Genomic DNA, 22571 nt, shown 5'->3' on the forward strand with positions numbered 1-22571 from the left:
TTTTTCTCCTCTCATCCCTCTGTAAATAAATATCTCCCTTTGTTATAGCCATTGTACTTTTCCTGTGGGTGTGTGTGTTCACTCTGGGGGATTTGGAACAGGCGCCCCTGGGGTGGAAGGGATTTTTCCTGCTGCATTCTTGCGTGCGCCGTCGCTTGGCCAGAGCTGCCTGCAGAGCAGACTCCATCTTGCCCACGAGGGCGCTAAAGTTACAGGGAGAAGTCATCAGTGGGTTGATGACATTCCCTCCACAGAACCCCACGACCTTGGGCAGTCTCCTGCTAGTCTGTGGCAGACTTCTGTCCACGTCACCAACTGCCAGCCCTCTTCGTACCCACCAGGGTACAAGAGAGACCTAGGACAGGAAGAGCAAGGAGTGCTGCAGGCTGGCTCTCACCTCCTTTACACCCATGCCACTCTCTTTGCTCAACCCAAACCACCTCTTTGGATGCCTCTTTGAACTCACCTCTACACCTTCGTTCGTGCTGCCCCATGTCTCCCTCCTGACTCTGCTCACTACACCTCCTCCCTCCCATTCTCACAGTCCCCTCTGAAAAGTCGCAGCTTCAAGGAGGCCTTTCAACCAAAGCCTTAGATTTAAAAAAAGAAACCTCAAGGTTCAGAGTAACAGCCGTGTTAGTCTGTATTCGCAAAAAGAAAAGGAGTACTTGTGGCACCTTAGAGACTAACCAATTTATTTGAGCATAAGCTTTCGTGAGCTACAGCTCACTTCAAGATGTGCACATTATTCTCCCAGGGAACTTATCGACCTTGCCCTTGTCCTCCCTACACCGCTGTGTCCCCCCAGCTCCTCATCTTGTTGTTGGTTTAACTCAGGCCCTGATTCTGCATCCCTTACTCCAAACAAGTAGCATAACAGTACTGTTGGAGGCAGTAGGATTGCTCACATAAGTTAATGCTACTCACTGGGACAAAAGTTGCAGAATCAGGCCCTAAAGTTATACGATCTGCAGGACAGGGACATGATCTGTACTTGTTTTGTAAAGCACCAAGCGCATCTGAATTGCAGGGCATAGGCAGAATCATGTGGGAAGTCTGGGACCAGGATAGCAGGGGGACCAAAGGTCTGGACAGTGGAGCACGAGCAGAGCTAGGACAGTTTGTACGACACCTGTCCATGCTACACCTGGCTCTAGCAACTACCAACAGCCCGACACTTTCCTGAGTTTTAAGCTATAGAAGAAAGAAGGAAAAAAGCAACAGCGGGAGGAGGAGCCTGGAAGAATCTGTGCAGTGAGCAGGGGCGGCAGTGATTCACAGGCTAGCAGCGAGCCCAGCCCCTGCCTTCCTTAGACTGCCATGCAGCACCCGGCCCCTGAAGCAATGCATTAAAATCCCATTTGCCTAATGGAGACTTATAACAAAAGCCTGACCTGTGCGACAGGGCTGCTCTATTCAACCGCAGCAGCATTCACATGCCTGAAGTTAGAAGGACGCCCGACTGCAGCTGTAGTAGAGTTACAGTTGCTCAGCCATTTCTGTATTGTTTGGGCCTCTTGTTTGTGATGCCCTCAAAGAAGCTTTATAAATAAAATGTATTTTCCTGCTTCCACAAGGGACGAACACCAACTCCGACCCCCCTCCCCCTGTCCCACAGGGCTAGCGGAGCAGAAACGAAACCAGCTTCCTTTGCTTCGCTTCCTTCTTTGTGCACCAGCATCACCCCAGACGTTGTCCTCGTTCTGGGGGTAGGGGGTTTATGGGCAGTCTGCTGCCACACAAGCAACATGGGGAGCTCACACGGCCGGTGTGGTGGAGGCTCCAAGAAAGAACAGCTTTGCTAGGAGATATTAAGGGGTTCAGTTATTGACCACTGATGGTGCTTAGGGCCATCATTGTCACCACCTAGGGCAGAGCTCTGGGCCTCCTTGTTTTCTATGCCAACACCTGATGGCATTGTCTCGCATACAGGAACTACACAGCGGATGGGCGTGTATGAGCCCAGGCGTGATTTCCCCAATCCAAAGTGCCATCCCACTCCCATCAATAAAGTTCCCCGCAGTGACTTTCCAAAATCCTGCCATCCATCTAGATCAGGTACCCTATCACCATTTGAACTTTTATGGGACCAGCTTCTGTTGGCGAGAGAGACAAGCTTCTGAGCTTACACAGAGCTCAAGAGCTTGTCTCTCTCACCCACAGAAGTTGGCACCATAAAAGATCTGACCTCCCGCACCTTGTCTTTCGAATATCCTGGGACCGACATGGCTACAGCTATGCTCCCTATGCCATCTGACATTCTCTGTTCCCCTGTGCCAATGGAAAGAGTTAGTTTCCATGCTAGTGGGGCTGCTGCTTTGTAATGGATTCATCTCTGCACAGGTGCCTATGTGAGTCTGAACAAACTTCTACTAAAAACCAAAAGTTTTGCATAGTTTATCAAAATGAAGAAACTGAGGAACTAGCCCCCATGTCCCTTAAACTTCCCCCCACCCTGTCCCCAGAGTCCCTCCGGTCCTGGCTCAAGACTTCAGAGAGATGCCACAATGGAAGTTCTCACCAAGAGATTCCAGAGGGGGGAACCACCCCACAAAGAAATACTAGGAACAGATCTGTTTGGGTTGTCCACAAGCGAGGTCTCTTTCACTTTCCTCTGAAGCAGCTGGGACTGGATGTCCCTGGGAAACAGAGTTAGGACACTGGACTGGATGATGTCCCTAACCTCTGTTTGCCAGAAGCTGGGAATGGGCGACAGGGGATGGATTGCCTGATGATTACCTGTTCTGTTCATTCCCTGTGGGGCACCTGGCACTGGCCACTATCGGAAGACAGGATACTGAGCTAGATGGACCTTTGGTCTGACCCAGTATGACCGTTCTTACGCTCTTAAGGATGGCCCCTACTCTGATCCAGTCTGGCAGTTCCTGTGATCCTACAAGCCAGCCCTCCCACCAGTACCCTCCCACTCTCATATCTATTATTTCCCCCCTCCTAGACGTCTAAGTTCAGATGAGTTCTCCCTTCAGAAGTGTGTTCCTATATTGATCTCTCTTTCTCTCCCTCTCTGGAATTCTCAACTCACTTTCAAGGCAGATTTCTCACTCATCTACGTAGCCAGAGAACACCGTCTCTATTCAAGTTGATAAGGGTAAGGGACCTAGCATAATGTCTTTATCTCTAAAGAGGATTCAATTTCCTGAAGGGGGGGGGGGGGGGAAAGAGGGAGTTAACGCTTACAAGGAGTGCCCTGTCATCTGCATATGTTTGGACACAGAATGACTAACTGGATTAGCAAAGCAGCTGGAGTAGCCTTTAAAGGGTGTGCACCTGATCGGGACAGAAAACCCTCAAGTGGCAGGGCAAGCAGGGAAGGAACCTACACTAGGTTCTCCCTGGGGAAATTCCTACCCAATCATCCCATCACGGTGGGGGGAGAGTTTGCACCCCTGACCTAAAGACCAGCCTGCATGGCCAGCCAAAAACCCAATGGATTCACATGAATTCCAGGGTCAGTGGGAGGCCCCTACCATTGGTGCGGGGGTGTCTCTGCATCAGCTCTGGGTCTCTACTGCTCCACGAAGCATGGCTCAAATATAAGTATGCTGACAGGGCTCCCACAGTTGATGGCTGCCCCAAAGACACCCCCCCCCCCCCCCACACACACACACACTTTAAGGACAATCCCCACTGCAGAGGAAAGACCCCAGAAGGAGACTACAGCCTGGAGCTATACATTTTGTCACTCTGTGCTCTACAAAGCTGATATATGTCCCCCCACAGCCCAGCTCTTCTCCATAAACAGATCGCACCACCCATTGAGTCCCCTCCTCGTGAGCCAGGGTAAGGGAGGAGGAATCGTTGTCATAGAAGTTGCTAAATCCCTTTTCCATGCCGAAATGTGCATGGTACGAGGGAGTACAACAGAGCCCAGTGTTACTCTGTACGTTTCTCAGCCAGGGTTTTAGTGAAAACACACAGAGCCCTGGGCTCAGGACAGCTTGCTCTAGGCCTCAGACGTCACACTGAGAGCACTAAGTAGCTACCTCTTAACCAAAGGCCTCCCCCAGGGCATTTCAGGAAAAAGTTCAGCCTAATCTAGTCACTATAGGTAGAACGGCAGACGTGCCCAGCACATGGAAAAAGTACACAGGCAAACCCTTGGTGCTAATCTAGGCTTAACAAACAGGAGTCTGGGTCGTCTTGCCACAGCTTTTTTGGAAAGGAAAGAGACTAGATTCTTCTCCGCGCATCTGCTAGATGTCACACAGGGCTGGCCTTGAAAAATCAGCTGTGGGGCAACCCTGTCAGCAGTCAACAGCACTTCAGTGAGAACTGGATAATCTGTATTGAGAGGTGCTATAGGCCTCCAACTCCTAGTGTCACGGTGATTCCTCTCTCTGCAAAGCAGAGCGAAGAGAGAATCATTGCGAGGCTCTGTCACAGCTCTCTCCCTTCTCAAAGCAGGTTTCGAAAATATTGATGAGGTCAAAACAGATTAACTCATGGGGGCATTTATAAAAGAGAGTTCTAACCCCCTCCTCCTCCCATCTTGGATTTACCAGGAGGACTCCAAGACTCTCCCAGTTCCTGTTTGTTAATTGGAGCATGGAAATCCATAGCTTCCCAAAAGGGGCCATTACTGAGAATCCCCTACCTGTCTCCTTATCAGCGTCCTTCACTTGCAAGAGGTTACTACGGAAATCAGGAACAAGGCGCATTATCTTTGTCACTAATGCAAACTGACTTGTTTTCAAGCAAACCGAGCTGGTTTCTATTTTAATTCAAGCCTGGCGATGCTCAGGACAAGGTCTGCTTTCCTGGTGACGCTGTAATGCAGCAGTTACACTGGAAACAAGGGCTCTGATTCCCAGCTGCACCTTGCAAGAGACCCAGCTCCGGATAGCAGTGGGCAAGTGGCAAAACTCTAAGCCCAGACGTGCGCACACATTAAAGCTGCACTACCGGATGTTCTACCTTATGGCAACTTCCCACAGCTCTATATATAGGCTGCTCTGCAGCCCAGAATAGCTGGGACGCTCGCACAAGCCCTCCAGCCCCAACACGCCTCTTCGCACCCGGACCCGCTCCATAGCATACTCCTGTGCCACAGATTGTGTGGGGACAGTGACACCGAGCCATTATGCCTGCCTACATCACCAAGGGAGTGCCTGCACCAGAGGAAATTACAAGAGATAGAGGACTGAATGCCATCCAGATGCGAGATCAAGATCTCACCTCCTCCTTGAAGAGAGTTGTGACAAGATTTTCCAAGTGATTTTGGTACCCGACTTGAGACACCTTAAAGGGCCTGATTTTCATCCCCCCTCTGAAAACCAGGCCCTTTTATGGCATCTAAAGTTGGGCACTGTAAAACGCTAACTGTTTATGAAAATTGTAGCAGGCATCAAGAGATTTAGGTTGCAAATGTTGGAAAGGAACGTAAGAGAGGGGGAGGAGAGGCAATTTACAAAAACCTAACACCAGTTGAAGTGTATTCATGGATTTTTTTAAAAAGCTTTCAATATAAACAGCCTTTTGTGGTTGTTGATTTCAACATTCCCCTGGGCTATCGGAAAACCCAGCATGGCCGCGCTCTGCTGGAGAAACAGAAAACACAACCCACCAGAAATAGAAAGTGCAAGTAACCAGCATGAGGTTTCCCTTCCCCCAAGCTGAGGAGGTCCAAAAAGTAAAACAAGCAGCAGCAAAGCGGAAAAGTAAAGGAGATTGCTTAAAATTCTTTCTGCTGTCGTCACCTGAGGTGATTAGCAGTAATGCAGGGAAAGACTTTCTAAGCCCCCCAAAGCAGAGCTCCCTATAACCAGGAAAAGGAGAAATGCCAATGAAATTCATTGATGCTAATCTATCGGGGGGAGGAGCCCATGTCTAGGATGCTGGTTGGAAGTACAAAGCCCTAAGATGATAAATCAGAAAGAAATAGGATAGAGTCCCCTTAGGTTGCTCTCTCAAAGATACATTCACAGGAGACTGGGAGTGGCTAAGTCATTATGCAAGGTAGCCTATTTCCTCTTGTTTTTTCCTACCCCCCCAGATGTTCTGCTTTAACTTGGATTTAAACTTGGAGAGTGGTCAGTTTGGATGAGCTATTACCAGCAGGAGAGTGAGTTTGTGTGTGTATGGGGGTGGGGGGGATGTGAGAAAACCTGGATTTGTGCAGGAAATGGCCCAACTTGATTATCATGCACATTGTGTAAAGAGTTGTCGCTTTGGATGGGCTAGCACCAGCAGGAGAGTGAATCTGTGTGGGGGGGTGGAGGGTGAGAAAACCTGGATTTGTGCTGGAAATGGCCCAACCTGATGATCACTTTAGATAAGCTATTACCAGCAGGACAGTGGGGTGGGAGGAGGTATTGTTTCATATTCTCTGTGTATATATAAAGTCTGCTGCAGTTTCCACGGTATGCATCCGATGAAGTGAGCTGTAGCTCACGAAAGCTCATGCTCAAATAAATTGATTAGTCTCTAAGGTGCCACAAGTACTCCTTTTCTTTATTCACAGGAGAGACTTTTTAAACAAGGTATTTTAAACTCATCTTTGACTACTGATGATTCATTTTCATTGTGGTCCCTTAAAAATAAAAAGGAGGGGAGGTAACATACTGTTCTCCTACCCAAGTCTCCCCTGCAGCCAGACCAAGATTCCCAGGGTCCTTTGAAAATGCACAGAGAGCCCAGTTCATGTGTGGCAACAGGAATCAAAGGCTCTCCACACATGGCAGGACCAGACCCACGATCTGCAAATGGATTTTAGCTGCAAATTTTGTGGGTGCCTTTCCAGAGCTCTGCTGAGAACACACTGGGCCAGCATTTCCACTGGTGTAAATTGGTGGATCTTCATTTGACTTCCCTTTAACTACTCCAATTTCAGCTGTCCCACAATTCTTCTGTCTTTCTATAACGATTTGAAAATCTCTCAAACCTTTCATCCTCAAGCAGAGGAATGATTCAACGCTCAGGCCCTTATCTCCTGACCTAAGTGAAGCTGCCCAAATGTAAAAGTAAAACATAATACATGGTGATCAGAAAACCAGACGGGAAAAACATTAACCTCGTGGAAAAGCACATTGTTCCTAATACAGAATTTATCAGGCTGACCTATAGATTTTCCTCTGCAAAATATGAAACCTGGATCCAAAAGGCTATTAACTCTGAAGAGATCCATTAAAGCCACCTGTCTGCAAATGGTATTTAAATGTATTGCATCACCCTGGATACTGTCATGTTCTTTGGCTATGACTTGACTGCAGGGCACACAATTAAAATTGCCTCCAAACTCTAAAATCCTTGACGTAAAGAAAATAATAAAAATGTTCAACAGCCTTGAACAAGGACTTTTCTATCAGCTCCAACCCAGAGACCATAAATATTAATGCATCCATAATTAGCCTTTTTAAATAATGCATCCAAAATCAAACCTCAACCTGGTAATAAATCAGGCAGGGATTTTTGTTACGGGTTTTTATTTCTACGTCATGCCCATAAAATAAAATGCCACTTTCCTCAGCATCTTTACCCTCTAGATCAAGACGATGGGCCCCCAATCTGGCCATAGTTGATGCCACTTGTAGTTAAAAGTCTTGTTTCTTTTACTGATTTATTTTTTTAAATCACACCTGCTTTTTAAATTTGCAAAATAATGACATGCAACTTTCCCCAGCACAAGCTGACTAACGTTACTGAAATCTCATGACACGAAAGGAGATAGAGCTCTTTTCTTGGGTCAAGGTGAGAGAGAAAGTCCAGTTCAAAACTCTCTTCCCCCCCTCGCTCTGCAAGGGAGAAAAGATCTGCTCTCTGAAGAAGTGGCAGGTGGTACCAAATTGCCAGACACGGGACCAGCCTCACCTCCCCAACACAAAACACTTGGAGGTAGCATTCCTGTCTGTACGTCACAGCCTCCACTGTTCACCTCACAGTCCTGACTGCTCTGCTCTGATGCGAGCCTTTAGGCCCCAGAGACCCTTCCCAATTCCGCTTGGATACAGACATCTCAACTGCTTTTCCCCTGATCGAAGTTGAAAACTCAGCTTGTTTGATGAATTGTCTTTGAAGAGGCTTTTTGTAGCAGAGCTCCAGGCTGCCCCTTTGATTTGGAGCTAAACTCTTCTGCAGGAAACTTTCCAATACACATTGTCAGACATTCACTCTGCTGGAATCATTGATCACCGTCTCTTGAATACATGGTTTCTGGCAGAACAGAACCACTCACATTCTTGAGCTCTGAATTTTTCGCCCAAATACACACCAGACTCTTCTCTAACTAAAGTTTGCATACTACACTTATTGCCATATGACTTATGAGGAGAGGCTGAGGGAACTGGGATTGTTTAGTCTGCGGAAGAGAAGAATGAGGGGGGATTTGATAGCTGCTTTCAACTACCTGAAAGGGGGTTCTGAAGAGGATGGATCTAGACTGTTCTCAGTGGTACCAGATGACAGAACGAGGAGTAATGGTCTCAAGTTGCAGTGGTGGAGATTTAGGTTGGATATTAGGAAAAACTTTTTCAGGAAGAGGGTGGTGAAGCACTGAAATGGATTGCCTAGGGAGGTGGTGGAATCTCCTTCCTTAGAGGTTTTTAAGGTCAGGCTTGACAAAGCCCTGGCTGGGATGATTTAGTTGGGGATTGGTCCTGCTTTGAGCAGGGGGTTGGACTAGATGCCCTCCTGGGGTCCCTTCCAACCCTGATATTCTATGATTCTACCATTCATACTATCTAAGCATGGGGTATACCAGCCATCACTGCATATCCCAATAGTCCACATATTTTATCACAAGCATGGCTCAAACACCCCATAGATCCACACTGAAAGAAGGTCCCAAAAAAGTCTGGATAGAAAGCTAATCCACAGTTACTTCCACTTAGAAAACTCTTGGGCAAATGCCCCACCATACGTAGGATGTTCCATTCAGCCTTGCAGGAACGTCCCAACCTGCCATCCAACAGCCCGAGGAAAACGCAGGATTTCATGAGTTCTGCACAGCCAAGTCATTCCTGCCCTGCATGTTAACTGTTCAGAGGAGTAACAAGATGCTCGGCCCCTGAAAGAGGAGTTTGAGTCACAGGAATTGCTAAGGAGTCTGCATTCTGGTAAGTATCCACCTCGTTCCTGTTTCTTCCAAAGCTTTCCAAAAAGAAAATCCTAGTTTTCAAATGAGCTTCTGCTGTGAGCAGCGACTGTAGAAAAGAGGCACTGTGTGGCTCCACGTTTAGCATCTCACACCTGCTTCCAGGTCCCAGCGCTCCGTTTACAAGTAAAGAAACTGGGTGGGTGCGGGGGGCTATCCAACTGCCAGTCCTGCAAACTCATCGTAGGCTCAGAATGTCACACTTTTGGGCTCTTCCCTTCCCGGTTCTGCGGGCCAAGTTATGCCTTCACAGACTCCCTACTGTCTTGAGTGCCACCTGTGCAGCACAACGGCCTTCTGCGAGATTGCACAGGTGTATCTGACTGGGACTTTGCAAACAATTCTGTTGGAGAAGCAGCAGGAATGGACTCCCACTCCCTCTCTCTTAGCTGCACAACAAGGATGGGATGGATTTATAAAGCATGACTGTTTAGAGGTTTCCCCTGGTCTCAGGGGCCCTGGCCCAGTCCTTGCCCCTTCGCTACACCAAACGTAAGGGGAAGACCAGATGGCTTAGATCACCAACAATCCTACCCCAAATCTCAGTGAGCCATAGCACACAGTTAGCACCCTCTGGGCCTGTCTACACACGTTTCTTAGGTGCATAGCTGGCATCTCTCCCTACCTGCCTCTGCCTGTCTCCATCTCTCATGCCCTACTCTGACCCCTCCCCAGAACGCACTCACGCAGCCCAGGTCACTCACGACTGATGGACGCTGCAGTTGTAGAAAATGAAATCCACAGCAGCAAACTTCTTCCCAGTCTCCTTGGATTTCAGGTAGAGCTTCACCACGCGCTTGTCGCCTGCAAGGGAACAAGGTGTATGCACTGTTCAGAGAGGGGCCACGGGCAGAAAGGACATGGATCAGAGAGAGACCTATGGAACCGAACACATGGCTCAGCAGCGAGCGATGGAGGCCTGTGTGGGGGTTGACTGAGGCACGAAGCGATCCCAATTAACCCCAAATAGCTAACAAAATCACCCAGTTATTGAGATAAAAAGGGAGGGCTCTCCTTTAGGAAGCCTCCTGATTGGCTGGCAGGGTTCAGAGGACAGGCAAGGTTGCTCTGCGCGGAGCTGGCAGGTCGGGGGGGCGGGGGAGAGGGAAGGGGAGGGATCGGAGGGGCACATACCCTGGATTGTGTTTATGGTAGCAGCAAGGTGAGGGGCTGAGGAGGGCACCCAAACCAGATACTGGAAGAGTCTAAACCAGCGCAAGAGTCTAGTGGAGTCTACTGCAAAATCAGCCTGTTTGGAAAATGCTCCAGTGCTAAGGAATGAGGTGCCACAGAGCCCTGTAGGGTACCACAGTGCTAGACTGGCAGTCAGACGCTCGGGCCATCTACAGGCAGCTGTGCCCAAGAAGCAGAAGAGGGTGAGGGCAGAGCACAATGAAGCATCTACCCCCTTTTTAGCTGCAGTCTCCCCTCTCTTACCCACACAGCATATTAACCAGCACCTCCAGGAGCCGAGTTCTTGGCAGACGCCCCTGCGGCCAGCTATACAGGAACAGACTCTCTGTGTAACAGGTCACTACACCATTTGGCCCAGAAGGAGGAGTGGCCGGGCCAAATCTCACTGGCGTTGTGACCCCTTGTCCCAGGTCACCATGCCACTCACTGAAATTTGGCCTGCTCCTAACCTCCCCCAGCAGTGTCACTGGAATGTGCCCCTGACTCACAGCTCTATCCCGGAGACAGGTGGCTGCTGGAATTTGGGATCCCAGTTACATGCACATACAAGGGCGCAGAGAACAGAAACAGCCTCTCCCTTGCTGCACGTCCAGCACCACAGCATCAACACCGCTGGACATGGAAAAGAGCTGCTAAGCTCACCCAACCATCTCCCCAGAGCCAATGCAGGACTGATCCTGACAGGGCATTCCCTCATGTCTGGTCCAGGCCAGCTTTAAATGACTCAAAAGATAGGGCCTCTGCACTGCTCTCCTGGGGAGACTACAGCCCTGCTCATTTCATCCAAGGGGCAGGGGTGGTGTGTATGTGTTGCAACAGGGCATGCCTGAATGCCCACACCCTGACCACATGTGTATTGACACGCTTTACCCCTCTCCTCTATCTGGAGGCAGAGAGGGGGGATGTCACACACATTTATGCTATAGATAGCTAGAAAGAGCCAGGGCTTTTAATGCAAGTTTAAAATATACAGGCTGGGAATGGCTGAGCTGCCATCAAACTATTCCACATATTCATGACTCCTCGCTGCCTTCTAGGTCTACAACTCTGTGGTAAGTGCAGAACTAAGTTATACGGGGAAAGCTTGGTGGCCAACCTAGCTCTTCTCTGCATGTGGCTTCCATGGGAAGGTCCTGCAAGGTATGTCAGGCAGCCACTGCAAAGGTGACATGGGCCAAGTGTGGTTCCTAAACTCACCCCTGCCCCTGGTGATGGGAATAACATCCTTTGCAGATGGAGAGCTACAGTAGATCCTCCCGTCTTCAATGCGGCTCTCGGACTCCGTGAAATCTTCAAAGGAGCAGTTCACCCCGGCAGAGAGATCTGGGACGTTCCAGGCCTGCAGAACCAGCTGGGGAAAGGAGGGAGAAATATCACACAGAGAATCAGCTAATAAGAGGAACTCGTTAATGATCAACCAGACCAAGCCCAGCCAACAGGCCAGGCCAGGAACAGTACCCATATGCTCCCCGAAATCCAGCAGGGAAGTCCAGCCCCCAGTCCGTAAGCAAACACTTGCTCATTCCTGAAAACCAGGGGGCAAGGAAGGAGGTGAGATTCAGAGAGTGTAAGGCCAGAAGGGACCATTAGATCATCTAGTCTGATCTCCTGCATAGAATCATAGAAGATTAGGGTTAGAAGAGACCTCAGGAGGTCATCTAGTCCAACCCCCTGCTCAAAGCAGGACAAACCTCAACTAAATCATCCCAGCCAAGGCTTTGTCAAGCTGGGCCTTAAAAACCTCTAAGGATGGAGTTTCCACCACCTCCCTAGGTAACCCATTCAGACACAGGAAATCAAATGCCTTACAAAATCTACGTACATTACATCTACACGGTTACCTTTGTCAACCAAACGTGCAATCTGATCAAAGACTCAATTCAAGTTTGTTTCCCAAGACCTATTTTCCATAAAACTATGTTGACCGGCATTAATTATATTCCTATCCTTTAACTCTTTATCAGTTGAATCCCACATCAGTTTTTCCATTACTTTGCCCAGGACTGATGTCAACCTAAGCAGCCTGTAGTGAAGCAGGCCATTACAACAGCCCTTTCTGAATATTGACACATGAGCATTCCTTCAGTCTTCTGGAATCTCCCCCTATATTAACAGAGATTTATTAAACTCTAACATCAGTGAGCCAGATATCTCGTTAGCCAGCTCCTAGGTGCCAGTTAACTGGGTCTGCTGATTTAAAAATGCTTATCCCTAGTAGATGTTATTTAACAGCCTCATTAGTTACTAATGGACTGGAAAGTACTTCATCAACCTCATGTGATACAAGTACATCATCCTGCTTCTTTCCAAAAACAGAACAGAACGATTTATTGAACAGTTCTGCCTTTTCTGCATCATTATTAACAATTTTACTACCTCCAGGATTTCTTTTGTTACTGATATACTTAAAGAAATCCTTATTATCCCTAGTCCTGCCAGCAATGGATTTTTCCATCTTTAGCTTCCCTTATCAATTTTCTGGATTTCAGAATTTGTAATTTATAATTGATCGCTATCTATTTCCCCTTTTTTCTATTTGTTCGATACTGCATTTTTATTGCAAATTGTTGCCTTCACTTTGCCACAGCACCAGAATGAAGCTAGCACGGGTGACGCTTAAACACCCCCAGGCTGAGCAGCTTACCGAGACCTCGGACATGGTGACCGATATGTTCTTGGGCTGGACGGTGAGCTGGACGCACTGGCGCAGGTCCGAGGCAAAGCGCTGAGGCTCATCAGCCCGCTCACATCGGTCCTTCCGCGAGCAGCTGCAGAGGGATAAAACAGCCATAGTGAGGACAAGAAGAATCCCCCGAGCTCAGAGCTAAGCACCACCCAAACCTGTGGGAGGGCCAGTCACAGGGAGTTACTGCTACACTGAGCTTCACACAGAGCTCAGAGGCCGGCCAAGACTAGAGGACCCACATGCTGCAAACTCACAGGTCAGAGCTTTACCAGGGTGGGATGGAGAATGGACATCACATGAGAGGCAGGCTCAGGAGCCCTCCTAAAACCCTGAACAACTACGGCCGATCCCAGAGCAGGTGTTTGGACAGGATGTATCACACCCACCAGGCAGCACCCCTGGCTACTCTAGCCCTGGGTACCTCCAACGGCTCTCTTCCAAGGCATCCCAACCCAGCACTGCAGCACTCGTTGCTACTCTAGAATGGATACACCACACAACTCTGCCGATGCACCCCAACCCAGCACTGCATCATCCCTTGCTACTCCAGCCCTGGTACACCACACAGCTCTGCCAATGCACCCCAACCCAGCGCTGCAGCATGCCCCTGAATATTCTAACCCTCTCCCCCAGTTCTTTGATGGTGCTCTCATCTAATTGTGTGGTGGCCTGGGGTGGCATGAGAAATTATTTTCCACTTGTACCCTACACCCTGCTATGGGCTCAGGTCTTCAGAGGATAGTGCACTAACTTACTCCCTCCCCTTCCACCAGTAACTACCAGCTCCTCCAGAACATGCTGAAGCTCCCCCGTCTTTCCTCTATGCTCTCAGTGCTTCTTTCCCCACAGTACATCAAGAAAGCAGCTCTGGATTAACCAGCCCTCATGGCCTGGGGGCCGTTCCCCCACTCTGCAGCCCCTTCAAGACGCACTGCTTCCTCGTAATGAATTTGAAGAACTTCCCTTTGCTTCCCCTCCCTTTATCTGCAACAACATTATTGCATTATGGGAAAAAGTCTAATTAAGTGGAGGGCAACAAGAAAAAGAAATGCCTGGACACATTTCAAGGTCCTGGCGGTAATCTGGGTGATTTATCCCCTGAGCAGATGCCAATGCCACACCGTATCTCAGAGACCCCGAAATATGCTCTGTCCCATCCTCCCCCGCCCCCCAAGGGATCATGGAGGGAAATGGCAGCTCAGAGTTTAATTAAACGCCCTGCACGGCTAGAGAGGCAGAGCTTCGCCAGGGAGAGACACACTTCCAAGGTGTTTTTCAATTCCAACCCCCAAAAGAAAATCCCCAAACTTTGTGCTGGTTTTTCTACCTTCCATGCCATTTTGCCACCCCTCCTGCACATGGAGCTGAGGTCTGGGAGCCTGGCTGCCAGGTTAAAGGCCTTCCCTCCCAGCTGTCCAGAGCAAATTACAGCCCATTCACACCGCCCCCTCCCTGCAGTAAGTACAGGTGAGGGATGACTGCCTGCCTGCGATTTGCCTCTGAAACGACACTATGACTTCGATTCCTGCCAGACACAGGTGGGGAGGGAGGGCAGAGTTAGGGGCCCCTGTGGTTTAGCCTCTCCGCCTATCCAGGCAGCTGTGCCAGCATCACTGCTAACCACAGGAGTCTGTGGCTGACCACATGTGCACCACAGCGGGATGTCCCCGTGCTGGGGGAGCTATTGCCCAGCTTATTGGGTCTGACCTGAAATCTACCCTGGGGATCGAGAGAGAGGCGTCAGGTTTTGGCCCTTGGACGGCATGAGGCCCAGTGAGTCTGGAAAACGAAGGTCCGGGTGAGGCCCCCGGCCAGGAGATCACTGGCTCCATCCAGCAGAAGCTCCCTCGGACTGCACCACACCCCGTGTTTGGGTCTCTCCTCCCCAATTTCCCTCTGCTTCTTGCCTACCCCTCCCACCCACAGGCCCACTACAGCTTGGCTGGCAGTGTGAGGGGATGGCTCACCACACTAAGGCTCAGTGTGTAATGCCTCAGCTACCCACACAGTCACTGGGACAAATGCCAACAGGCTCAGCTCAGCCTTTTGCCCTCCAGAACCAATCAACTTGGTTCCATGCAGGTTACTGCATGTGGGTCCTTCAGAGTGGAGACACGGAGCTTCTGCCTGCTCCACATGGACACTGAAGATCCCAGGGCACACTGAGAAAGAGCAGGGCTTTGTCCACTGAGCACTGACTGCTGCCCTCCATGCCTGAGGGGCTGCATTTTGGCTGGGCTGTGCACACAAAGGGAGAGGCGCTATGGTGCAAAAGGCAGGAGATTATTCTCCAGCGTCTCTCACCCGCTGCCTGCACTTTGCAGCCCACCTTCACTGCTAAGGATGCTGGCACACAACGGGGCCTTGGCTCTGTGCAGGTCTGACTGTGCCCGCTGCCTCTCCCCAAGCTGCACCATCACACGACGTGCAACAGCAGAGCCGGCTGCCTTGGCTACCGACAATGGCTTCGTGCTGAGCCTCAGAGGTAAAGCTTCTGCTTTCCACAGGCCTGAGTATCAGAGAGGTTAGCTCCAGTACTTCTGGCCTAGATGGCCCAGTGCAATCAGGCACATTTGCATGTGTGAGAGAAACCGGAGTAAACATCACAGCATAAAGAGACGGGCAGCCCCTATTAGCTCCCCGAGTCCATCGCCCACTACAGGCTAAGCCCCCCTGTACATTTCCTAGGAGCAGAGGTTGCTGGAGGCAGGCCCGTGGACAGCAGTTCCGGGCCCCAGGCACGCACAAGCCGCGGACGTGGTGCACGTGACATTTGGGCGGTGCTGCACCTGCGCTGCTGGGTGTGCTCTCCCGGCACAGCCAGGGCTTCTGCATGCCCACCTGGCAGGGTTCCCAACTGTCTAATCGCACAGACCCAAAGGCCTTTGTTCTGCCCCCTGCCCCACCCCTTCCCCGAGACCATGCCCCTATCGCGCCCCTTCTCTGAGGCCCTGCCCCCTGCTCACTCCATCCCCGCTCCCTCCATCGCTCGCTCTCCCCCACCCTCACTCACTTTAACCAGGCTGGGGCAGGGGGTTGGGGTGCGGGGTGCAGGCTCCGGGAGGGAGTTTGGGTGTGGGAGGGGCTGTGGGCTCTAGGAGGGAGTTTGGGTGTGAGCTCAGGGCTGGGGCAGGGGGTCGGGGTGCAGAAAGGGGCAGGGGGTCAGTGCTTACCTCGGGCAGCTCCCAAAAGCAACTGGCACCCCTTCCGGCAGCAGCTCTTAGGCGGGAGGCCCAGGGCTCCCTGCCTAAGTTCCCTCTAAACTGCATGTCTATTAAGCCCCATGCAGGGGCTATGGGCTGCGGCGGGAAGAGATACTTCTCCCCCAGCATGGACTTGTTGCGGCGGGGAGAGGCACCCCTCCCCGCCAGCCCCAGCACGGACCAGCCCCACACTTGCCACAGCTGGGGGAGAGGAGCCCCTCCTTCAGCCCCGAGCTGCTGCGGCAGGAGAGGGCTGGGGGGAGTCCTCTCTCCCCATCACAGCCACGGGGCAGCCTGTACACCAAACCCCTCATCCCTGGCCCCACCCAGAGCCTACACCACTCACCCCCCAACCCTCTCTCCCAGCCCTGAGCCTCCTCCCGCAGCCAGAACCTCTCATTCCCGGCCCCACCCCAGAGCCTTCACCCATAGCTGAAGTCCTCATCCCCCTCACCCCGGCCATAAGACCCCTCCCGGATCCCAAACCCCTCATTCCTGGCCCCACCCTAGAGCCCGCACCCCCAGCCAGAGCCCTACCACACACACCCTGCACCCCAACCCTCTGCTCCAACCCTGAGCCCCTCCCACACTCCGAACCCCTCAGCCCCACCCCCACCCACATTAATTTTGTTATGTGCGCTGGTATGTCACACATCACCCCCATATTGGTGCATATAACTGCACATGGATGTAAAAAAATAGAGGGAACACTGGTCTCCGTGCGTCACTGCCCACAAGCACCACCCCTACAGCTCCCACTGGCCGCAATTCCCAACCAATGACAGCTGCGGAGTCGGTGCTGGGGGGAAGGACAGTACACAGAGATCCCCTCTCCAGGGGCCGCAGGAACATGTCAGCTGCTTCCGGAATCAGTGCGGAGCGAGGGCGGGCAGAAAGCCTGCCTTAGCCCTGCTGCACTGCCGGTGGCCCCTGGGCCCTTTTAAATCTCCCAGGACCCTGGGCAATTCCGCCACCCCCAGCCCCACCTCCCCTACCCGCCGCTGCCCTGGCGGGCCTGGCTGGAGGCAGCCGAGGAGACTGAGGCCATGGTCAGCGTCAGGACAAGCTCTCCCCATGCCCTCTGCCACCCGTGCTGTAGAGCGACTCCAAGGCTCTCAGTCTGTGACCGCTCTGCTGAGGCTATTCACAAGGGTGGGACTTAGTGCCTGTCATGGTGGTAGCTTTGTGCTATGGGCACTGGTCTGCTCAGGACTGGGCTGAGTCCCAGCAACTCAATTCACACCAGGCTCCAAACCACCATCAAACCACATCTGGTCACAAAGGGGAAAGTCACCACAGGGATGAAATGCCCTGGACTCCAAAGGGCTAATGGGGCAATCCAGACTCCGATAGTGCAGCACCCTGGATGCCCAGAAGGGCTGGGGAACAGCTGAGCAAGGGCGAGCTTCTCCATTGCCATGTGGCCTGCATAAATGTGTGCTGCAGGGGGAGGGGAAGCTCCTGCCCGTCAGGGAGGGAAGCTTCATGTCTAATCCTTAGCTACCCGGCAGATCTGACACTCAGAATCCTCTGTGCGCTAGATGGCTGGCGACTCGGAGCAGGCTGCCATCAATCACCCTCACTTCTTTCCAGGGGACACAGCGCAGCCAGAGAAGCCAGCGAGAGACAGCACAAGCAAGGCGGATGAGCCCTTATCTCCCAGTCTGGTCTGCCACCAGCTGGAAATTGGTGGGGAACCAACCCCACAGCCAATGCCCCTCTCTGAAGGGCTCTCATCTGCACCCACACGCTCCATGGAGTCAGTGAGTGGCGACACCACCCACAGCGGAGGAAGCTGAGGGTCACATCTGCTGAGATGGGCTATTCTTCCTTTCACTGGGGTTTGACCACAGCTGTAGGGGCTGAGCACGTACACAGATCTCAGCAAGAGCACCTTGAGAAGCCACCCAAGCAAGGCTAATTGGCCAGCACCTCTGGTGAGGACCCGAGAGGGAACAACGGGAGGCTGCAGGTCAGCACTAAGAGGCCCTGGCTGAGCTGTGTGAGGGGCCCAGGACTGGGATGGGATGGGATGGGGGGAGGCTGGACGGTGCCCTGGACTAGGATAGTAAGACAGGTGAGGAGCGATGGGCATTGGCACGGACCCTGCCTGTATTGCGCTTGGCTCTAGCAAGGCCTATCGTCAGTCCCTGCAGGCGCAGCAGAGTGGCATCCAATCTGTTTAATGTGGAAGGCACTCAGATACCACGGTGATGGGCAGCAGTACAAACCCATACAGACGAAGGACATGCAACAAAAATCCAACAGCACGCTCAGCGCCCAACGAAACAGGGCTCTGTTATGCCGGGTTGGGGCGGGGATTCATGTCCTTGCTGATCCTGGGAGACCCAGCTGGGCCCCGGCTAAGGGCTCAGGGGAAGCCATGAGGGTTTGCCCTGGGCAGCCCGGCAGGTGACCGGGGAGAGAGGGCAGGTGTGCAGGGCTGGGGCACAGACACCCAGCATGAGCCCGCCGTACTCACAGGTTATGGAGGACACACCAGCCGCAGTGGGGGTCCCTGGAGCCCAGGCACAGCGCACAGCTCTTGTATTGCTCACAGCTCTCCACTGGCACTCGTGTCACCTGGGGGAGAGAGAGAGAGAGAGAGAGAGGTAGATTGTGAACATGCCCATCAGAAAGCCCCAGGCCAGCCTGTTCCTACCCACCCACCTCTTGGGGATCCCCACAACACACACCAGGAACGGGGGCCGGGCTCGGCGGAGTGGGGGCAGCATCGGGGGCAGATGGAACCAGAGCCTAGAGAGAGTGGGGACAGAAGGGAATGGGGGAGATGTAGGGATCCTGCAGGACAGATGGAATGGGTAACTGAGGAGCAGGAGGGGAATGGGACAGGGAGGGGAGGAACAAGGCAGAAATGAGTGACAGCGAGGGAGGAAGGGAAGGTGGGTCGCACTATGATGACGGTGGCTCAGGCCCATGATTAAGGGAAGGCTGTAGGGTACACTTCCCTCATGCTGCTGGATCCCATGCCCAGTTAACCCCACCCTTGGACATGAAGGGATTAACAAAATATAGGGGCAAGCCCCAGGCTTGTTTCGAGCCCAGAGCTGAAGACATGAGGTGCCCCGAGTGTTTCTTTGAGGCTGAGGATGGGTGCAGTGGGGCAGCAGGCAGAGACCCTTCTGTGCTTTCATCTCATGCCGTGCTCCCCAGAGACAACCCAGTGCCTATGAATCCAGCAATGGGGTGAGGAGCCCAGTCTCCACCCCTGTACAAGCTCTTGAGGCTGGGGACACACAGAACCTTTCCCTCCCATCTGTGCGGCCACGGTGAGCACATGACGTGAGCAGGTGCCCTCGCTGACTCCACCGTACCCTGAGTCCCACAGCTTGGGGCACACAGGCAGCATGGTGCCTCGCAGCCTGGCTACCCTGGGTGAAGGGTGCCCTTGGAGTTCCCTGGGGGGCTATAGGTGTCCCCTACCCATACGCGGGGGTGTCTGTTAGATACTCAGCAACAGTGCATGGGGCCAGCTTCTGAGCAGAGGTGGCTCTCCTAATAAAGGCCTAGAGGGTCTATTAACACTACAGCTTGCCTCATGACTTGAGCCTCAGATGGCAGTGTCTATACCTACGGCAGGACTTTCAGAGATAGGCAGCTAGATTTAGGGTCAAGGGGCAACGTTTAGACACCTGATTTTTACAAGTGCTGAGACCAGATTGGCCAGTGTGCCCTCCCCTCAGTCTCAGGCAGAGAGCAGCACGACCTGGGTGAGCATTTATTTGTGCTTAATGCCCCCAGGGAGCATTGACTTCAAGGGTCAATAAGGTGAAATCTGGTCTCCAGGAATAGCAGTCTCATGAGCCCACTAGACGGCAGGTTATTTCACTCTATAAACAGCTTCCTTCTTGTCCCTCAAGAAGCCCATATAAGCATGACCACAAACACCAATGGGGGGCATCAGGGTTGTATCCCAAGCACTAGTGCGCATGAACCGCAAATGCCCTATCCTGGGAAAACTCCAGTGCTGCCCCCTGCTTCAAGGAGCTGCAGACCTGGCTCCTTCCCAAGCCAGATGTCCCTGTCTTTCGCTCTCCTTATTATCAAATCATAGAAATGTAGGGCTGGAAGCGAGCTCAGGAAGTCATCAAGTCCAGCCCCCTGCACTGAGACAGGACCAAGCAAATCTAGATCATCCCTGACAGGTGTTTGTCCAACCTGTTCTCAAAAACCTCCAGTGATGGGGATTCCACAACCTCCCCAGGATCTTTGTCCCTCCCCATCACTCCAGGGCAAAATCCTGCAGTTGGGACAACAGTTAGACCAGGTCTCCACTCACTGTTCCCTCTAAGCTGTGCATGTGTGCACGCGCACACAGATCCTAAACCCCGTGCACCCGGTGAAACACCACACGCACAAAAATTTGCACAGAAGAAAGTTTTTTTGCGCACACAGCCTGTCAAAATTTAGAGGGAACATTGTCTTCACTACAGACTTCTGCTGGCATAACTCAGTCAGCCAGGGGTGTGAAGAGGTGGGACCCCTGACGGGCAGAGGCCCTAGTGTAGACGCAGTTATACAGCTAAGCTGCTCTTTCACCCATACAGCTCATTCTGCTCATGCGTGGGACTTTCGCTATACTGGTACAAAATGCAACTTTGCCGGTCTAGCTCCGGCTATACGAGCAACGCTTTGCCAGTATGGTACATCGGTATCCCAATACCTGTACAGCGCTCCTAGCGTAGCCATGGCCTTCCTTGTTGCGGCCACCAGTGATGTTCCAAAGAGCAGCAGCATTCCATAAGTTACAGCTGTGACAGGCTAACAGCCCTGATGGACAATGGCCAGATGCCAACCCTGCAGCTGCAGGGAAGAGGGGAGATTTTAAAAGGAGCAGGGTCGGTAGGATGTTCACCCCTAATCTGGTCCTCAGTGACCTGGAGGTCACCTGGCATGGTTGGAAAGAGCCCTACAACCTTCCATACCTAATGTACAGTCTCCTGTGGGTAACAGTCTGAGCTCCCCTGCTGGTAGCTAAGAAGGGGAAGAGAGACTGGAAACTCCTGGACTATGTGAGGACACCTCTGCTTGCCCCAGTGGGCCCCACACAACTTTAGCTCCTTAGAAAGCTCAATGGTGAGAGGGAGGGCAGGCGAGGCTGCTCTGTATCTGTTCTGAGCAGCCAATGGAACACTGAGTTCATTTCAACCCAGAGGCAAAGGCGCTAAGAAAAGCTACATTATTTCCATCAAGAATTATTGAACCTTGAGAGAGAAAAACAGCTCACGAGGGACCTAAGAGATCCAGTGTACCCAGCACAGACACAGCCTCTCTAGTGCTCTCTGGCTTTCATGGAAAGGGATGCACGGCTGTGCCCAACATTTTTCAAACTCCTTTCAAGACTTATGCCCCTCAACCCTGACCTTCAGTCCCCCATCACGCCACTATCCCAGCCCTGCCCTCCTCCTACAGCTTTGCTAATCCCCCTCCACTCTGACCCACAGCTCCTCCTGCTACTCTAACCCTGAGCTCCTACACAACTCTACAGACACCCCTCAATCCTGACCAGCAGCCCACCACTGCTATTCTAGTCATGGGCCCCCACCCTCCATAGATGCCCCTCAACCCTGAACTACAGCTCCCTCTCTCCCCACAGAAGGGCCTCCCCTGAATGAGGCTAACAACTATTCCAGATTATAATGGAGGTCATGCCTAGATTGTGATACACAAGCGGGGACCACACTGAGACCCCACCAAGCTCATTGGCAAGATGACTCAGGTACTGGAATCAAAGGTAGGTGTGGCATAGAGAAAGGTGAATGGCTAGGGATCCTGGCCATCTAGCCAACCTCTGTAGAGCACAATGAACAACTGGACTCCCCAGAGTTTAGGAAAACGGGCTAGCATTTTACAGCCCCCTATGCCCATTTCAGATGCTAGCCAGACCCCTGCATTCTCAGATATGTGACAGCAGGAGCTGACCTTAAAGGGTTACAAGCTCTTTATTAATTGCTCCTCCAGATTTGATTAAAATCCCCTCATTCCTCTGGCCCTCCGAGCTCTGTTACAACTGTTCATTTAATTACTTTCCAGCAACACCCTGATAACACCAGGCTGCGATGGAAGAGAGCTCTTTTTATTTAGGAAAGGAGAAGACAGGAGTGGGAGGAGGTTTCAGAAGGCAAGAGAGTTCTTTGCTTTGTCAGCAAAGAGACAGAAGCTGCAACAGCAAATGTCATTAATACCCACTTCCAACCTGTTTGTAAGGAACCCAACACAACTGGGTTAATGTCCTGCTACCCTCGCTGTGAAAAACACTGCAGCTCAGCAATAAATCCCCCTCTGTTGGGGTTCACTGAGCAAAGCCCTCGTCTGCCTAGCTGCCCCCCAAATATTCCACCAAGGGGAGGCTGTGGTA

The 22571-nt window shown here is 51.9% G+C and overlaps 1 protein-coding gene across 5 annotated transcripts in view; it reads right to left on the bottom strand.

The window, feature by feature from the left end:
• PLXNA1 (plexin A1) overlaps nucleotides 1-22571 on the bottom strand; it is a 330514-nt gene that overhangs the window by 118463 nt on the left and 189480 nt on the right. For all 5 annotated transcript variants that reach the window (XM_048856007.2, XM_048856005.2, XM_048856009.2 and 2 more), the window contains exons 5-8: nucleotides 18675-18775; nucleotides 12948-13071; nucleotides 11501-11654; nucleotides 9814-9913 (exon numbers count right to left, since the gene is read on the bottom strand). In XM_048856007.2, coding sequence (XP_048711964.1) covers nucleotides 9814-9913; nucleotides 11501-11654; nucleotides 12948-13071; nucleotides 18675-18775 — 479 coding nt within the window. The remainder of the gene's footprint in view (nucleotides 1-9813; nucleotides 9914-11500; nucleotides 11655-12947; nucleotides 13072-18674; nucleotides 18776-22571) is intronic.

The sequence above is a fragment of the Caretta caretta genome, chromosome 7 (genome assembly GCF_965140235.1).
Source record: "Caretta caretta isolate rCarCar2 chromosome 7, rCarCar1.hap1, whole genome shotgun sequence".
Lineage (NCBI taxonomy): Eukaryota > Metazoa > Chordata > Testudines > Cheloniidae > Caretta > Caretta caretta.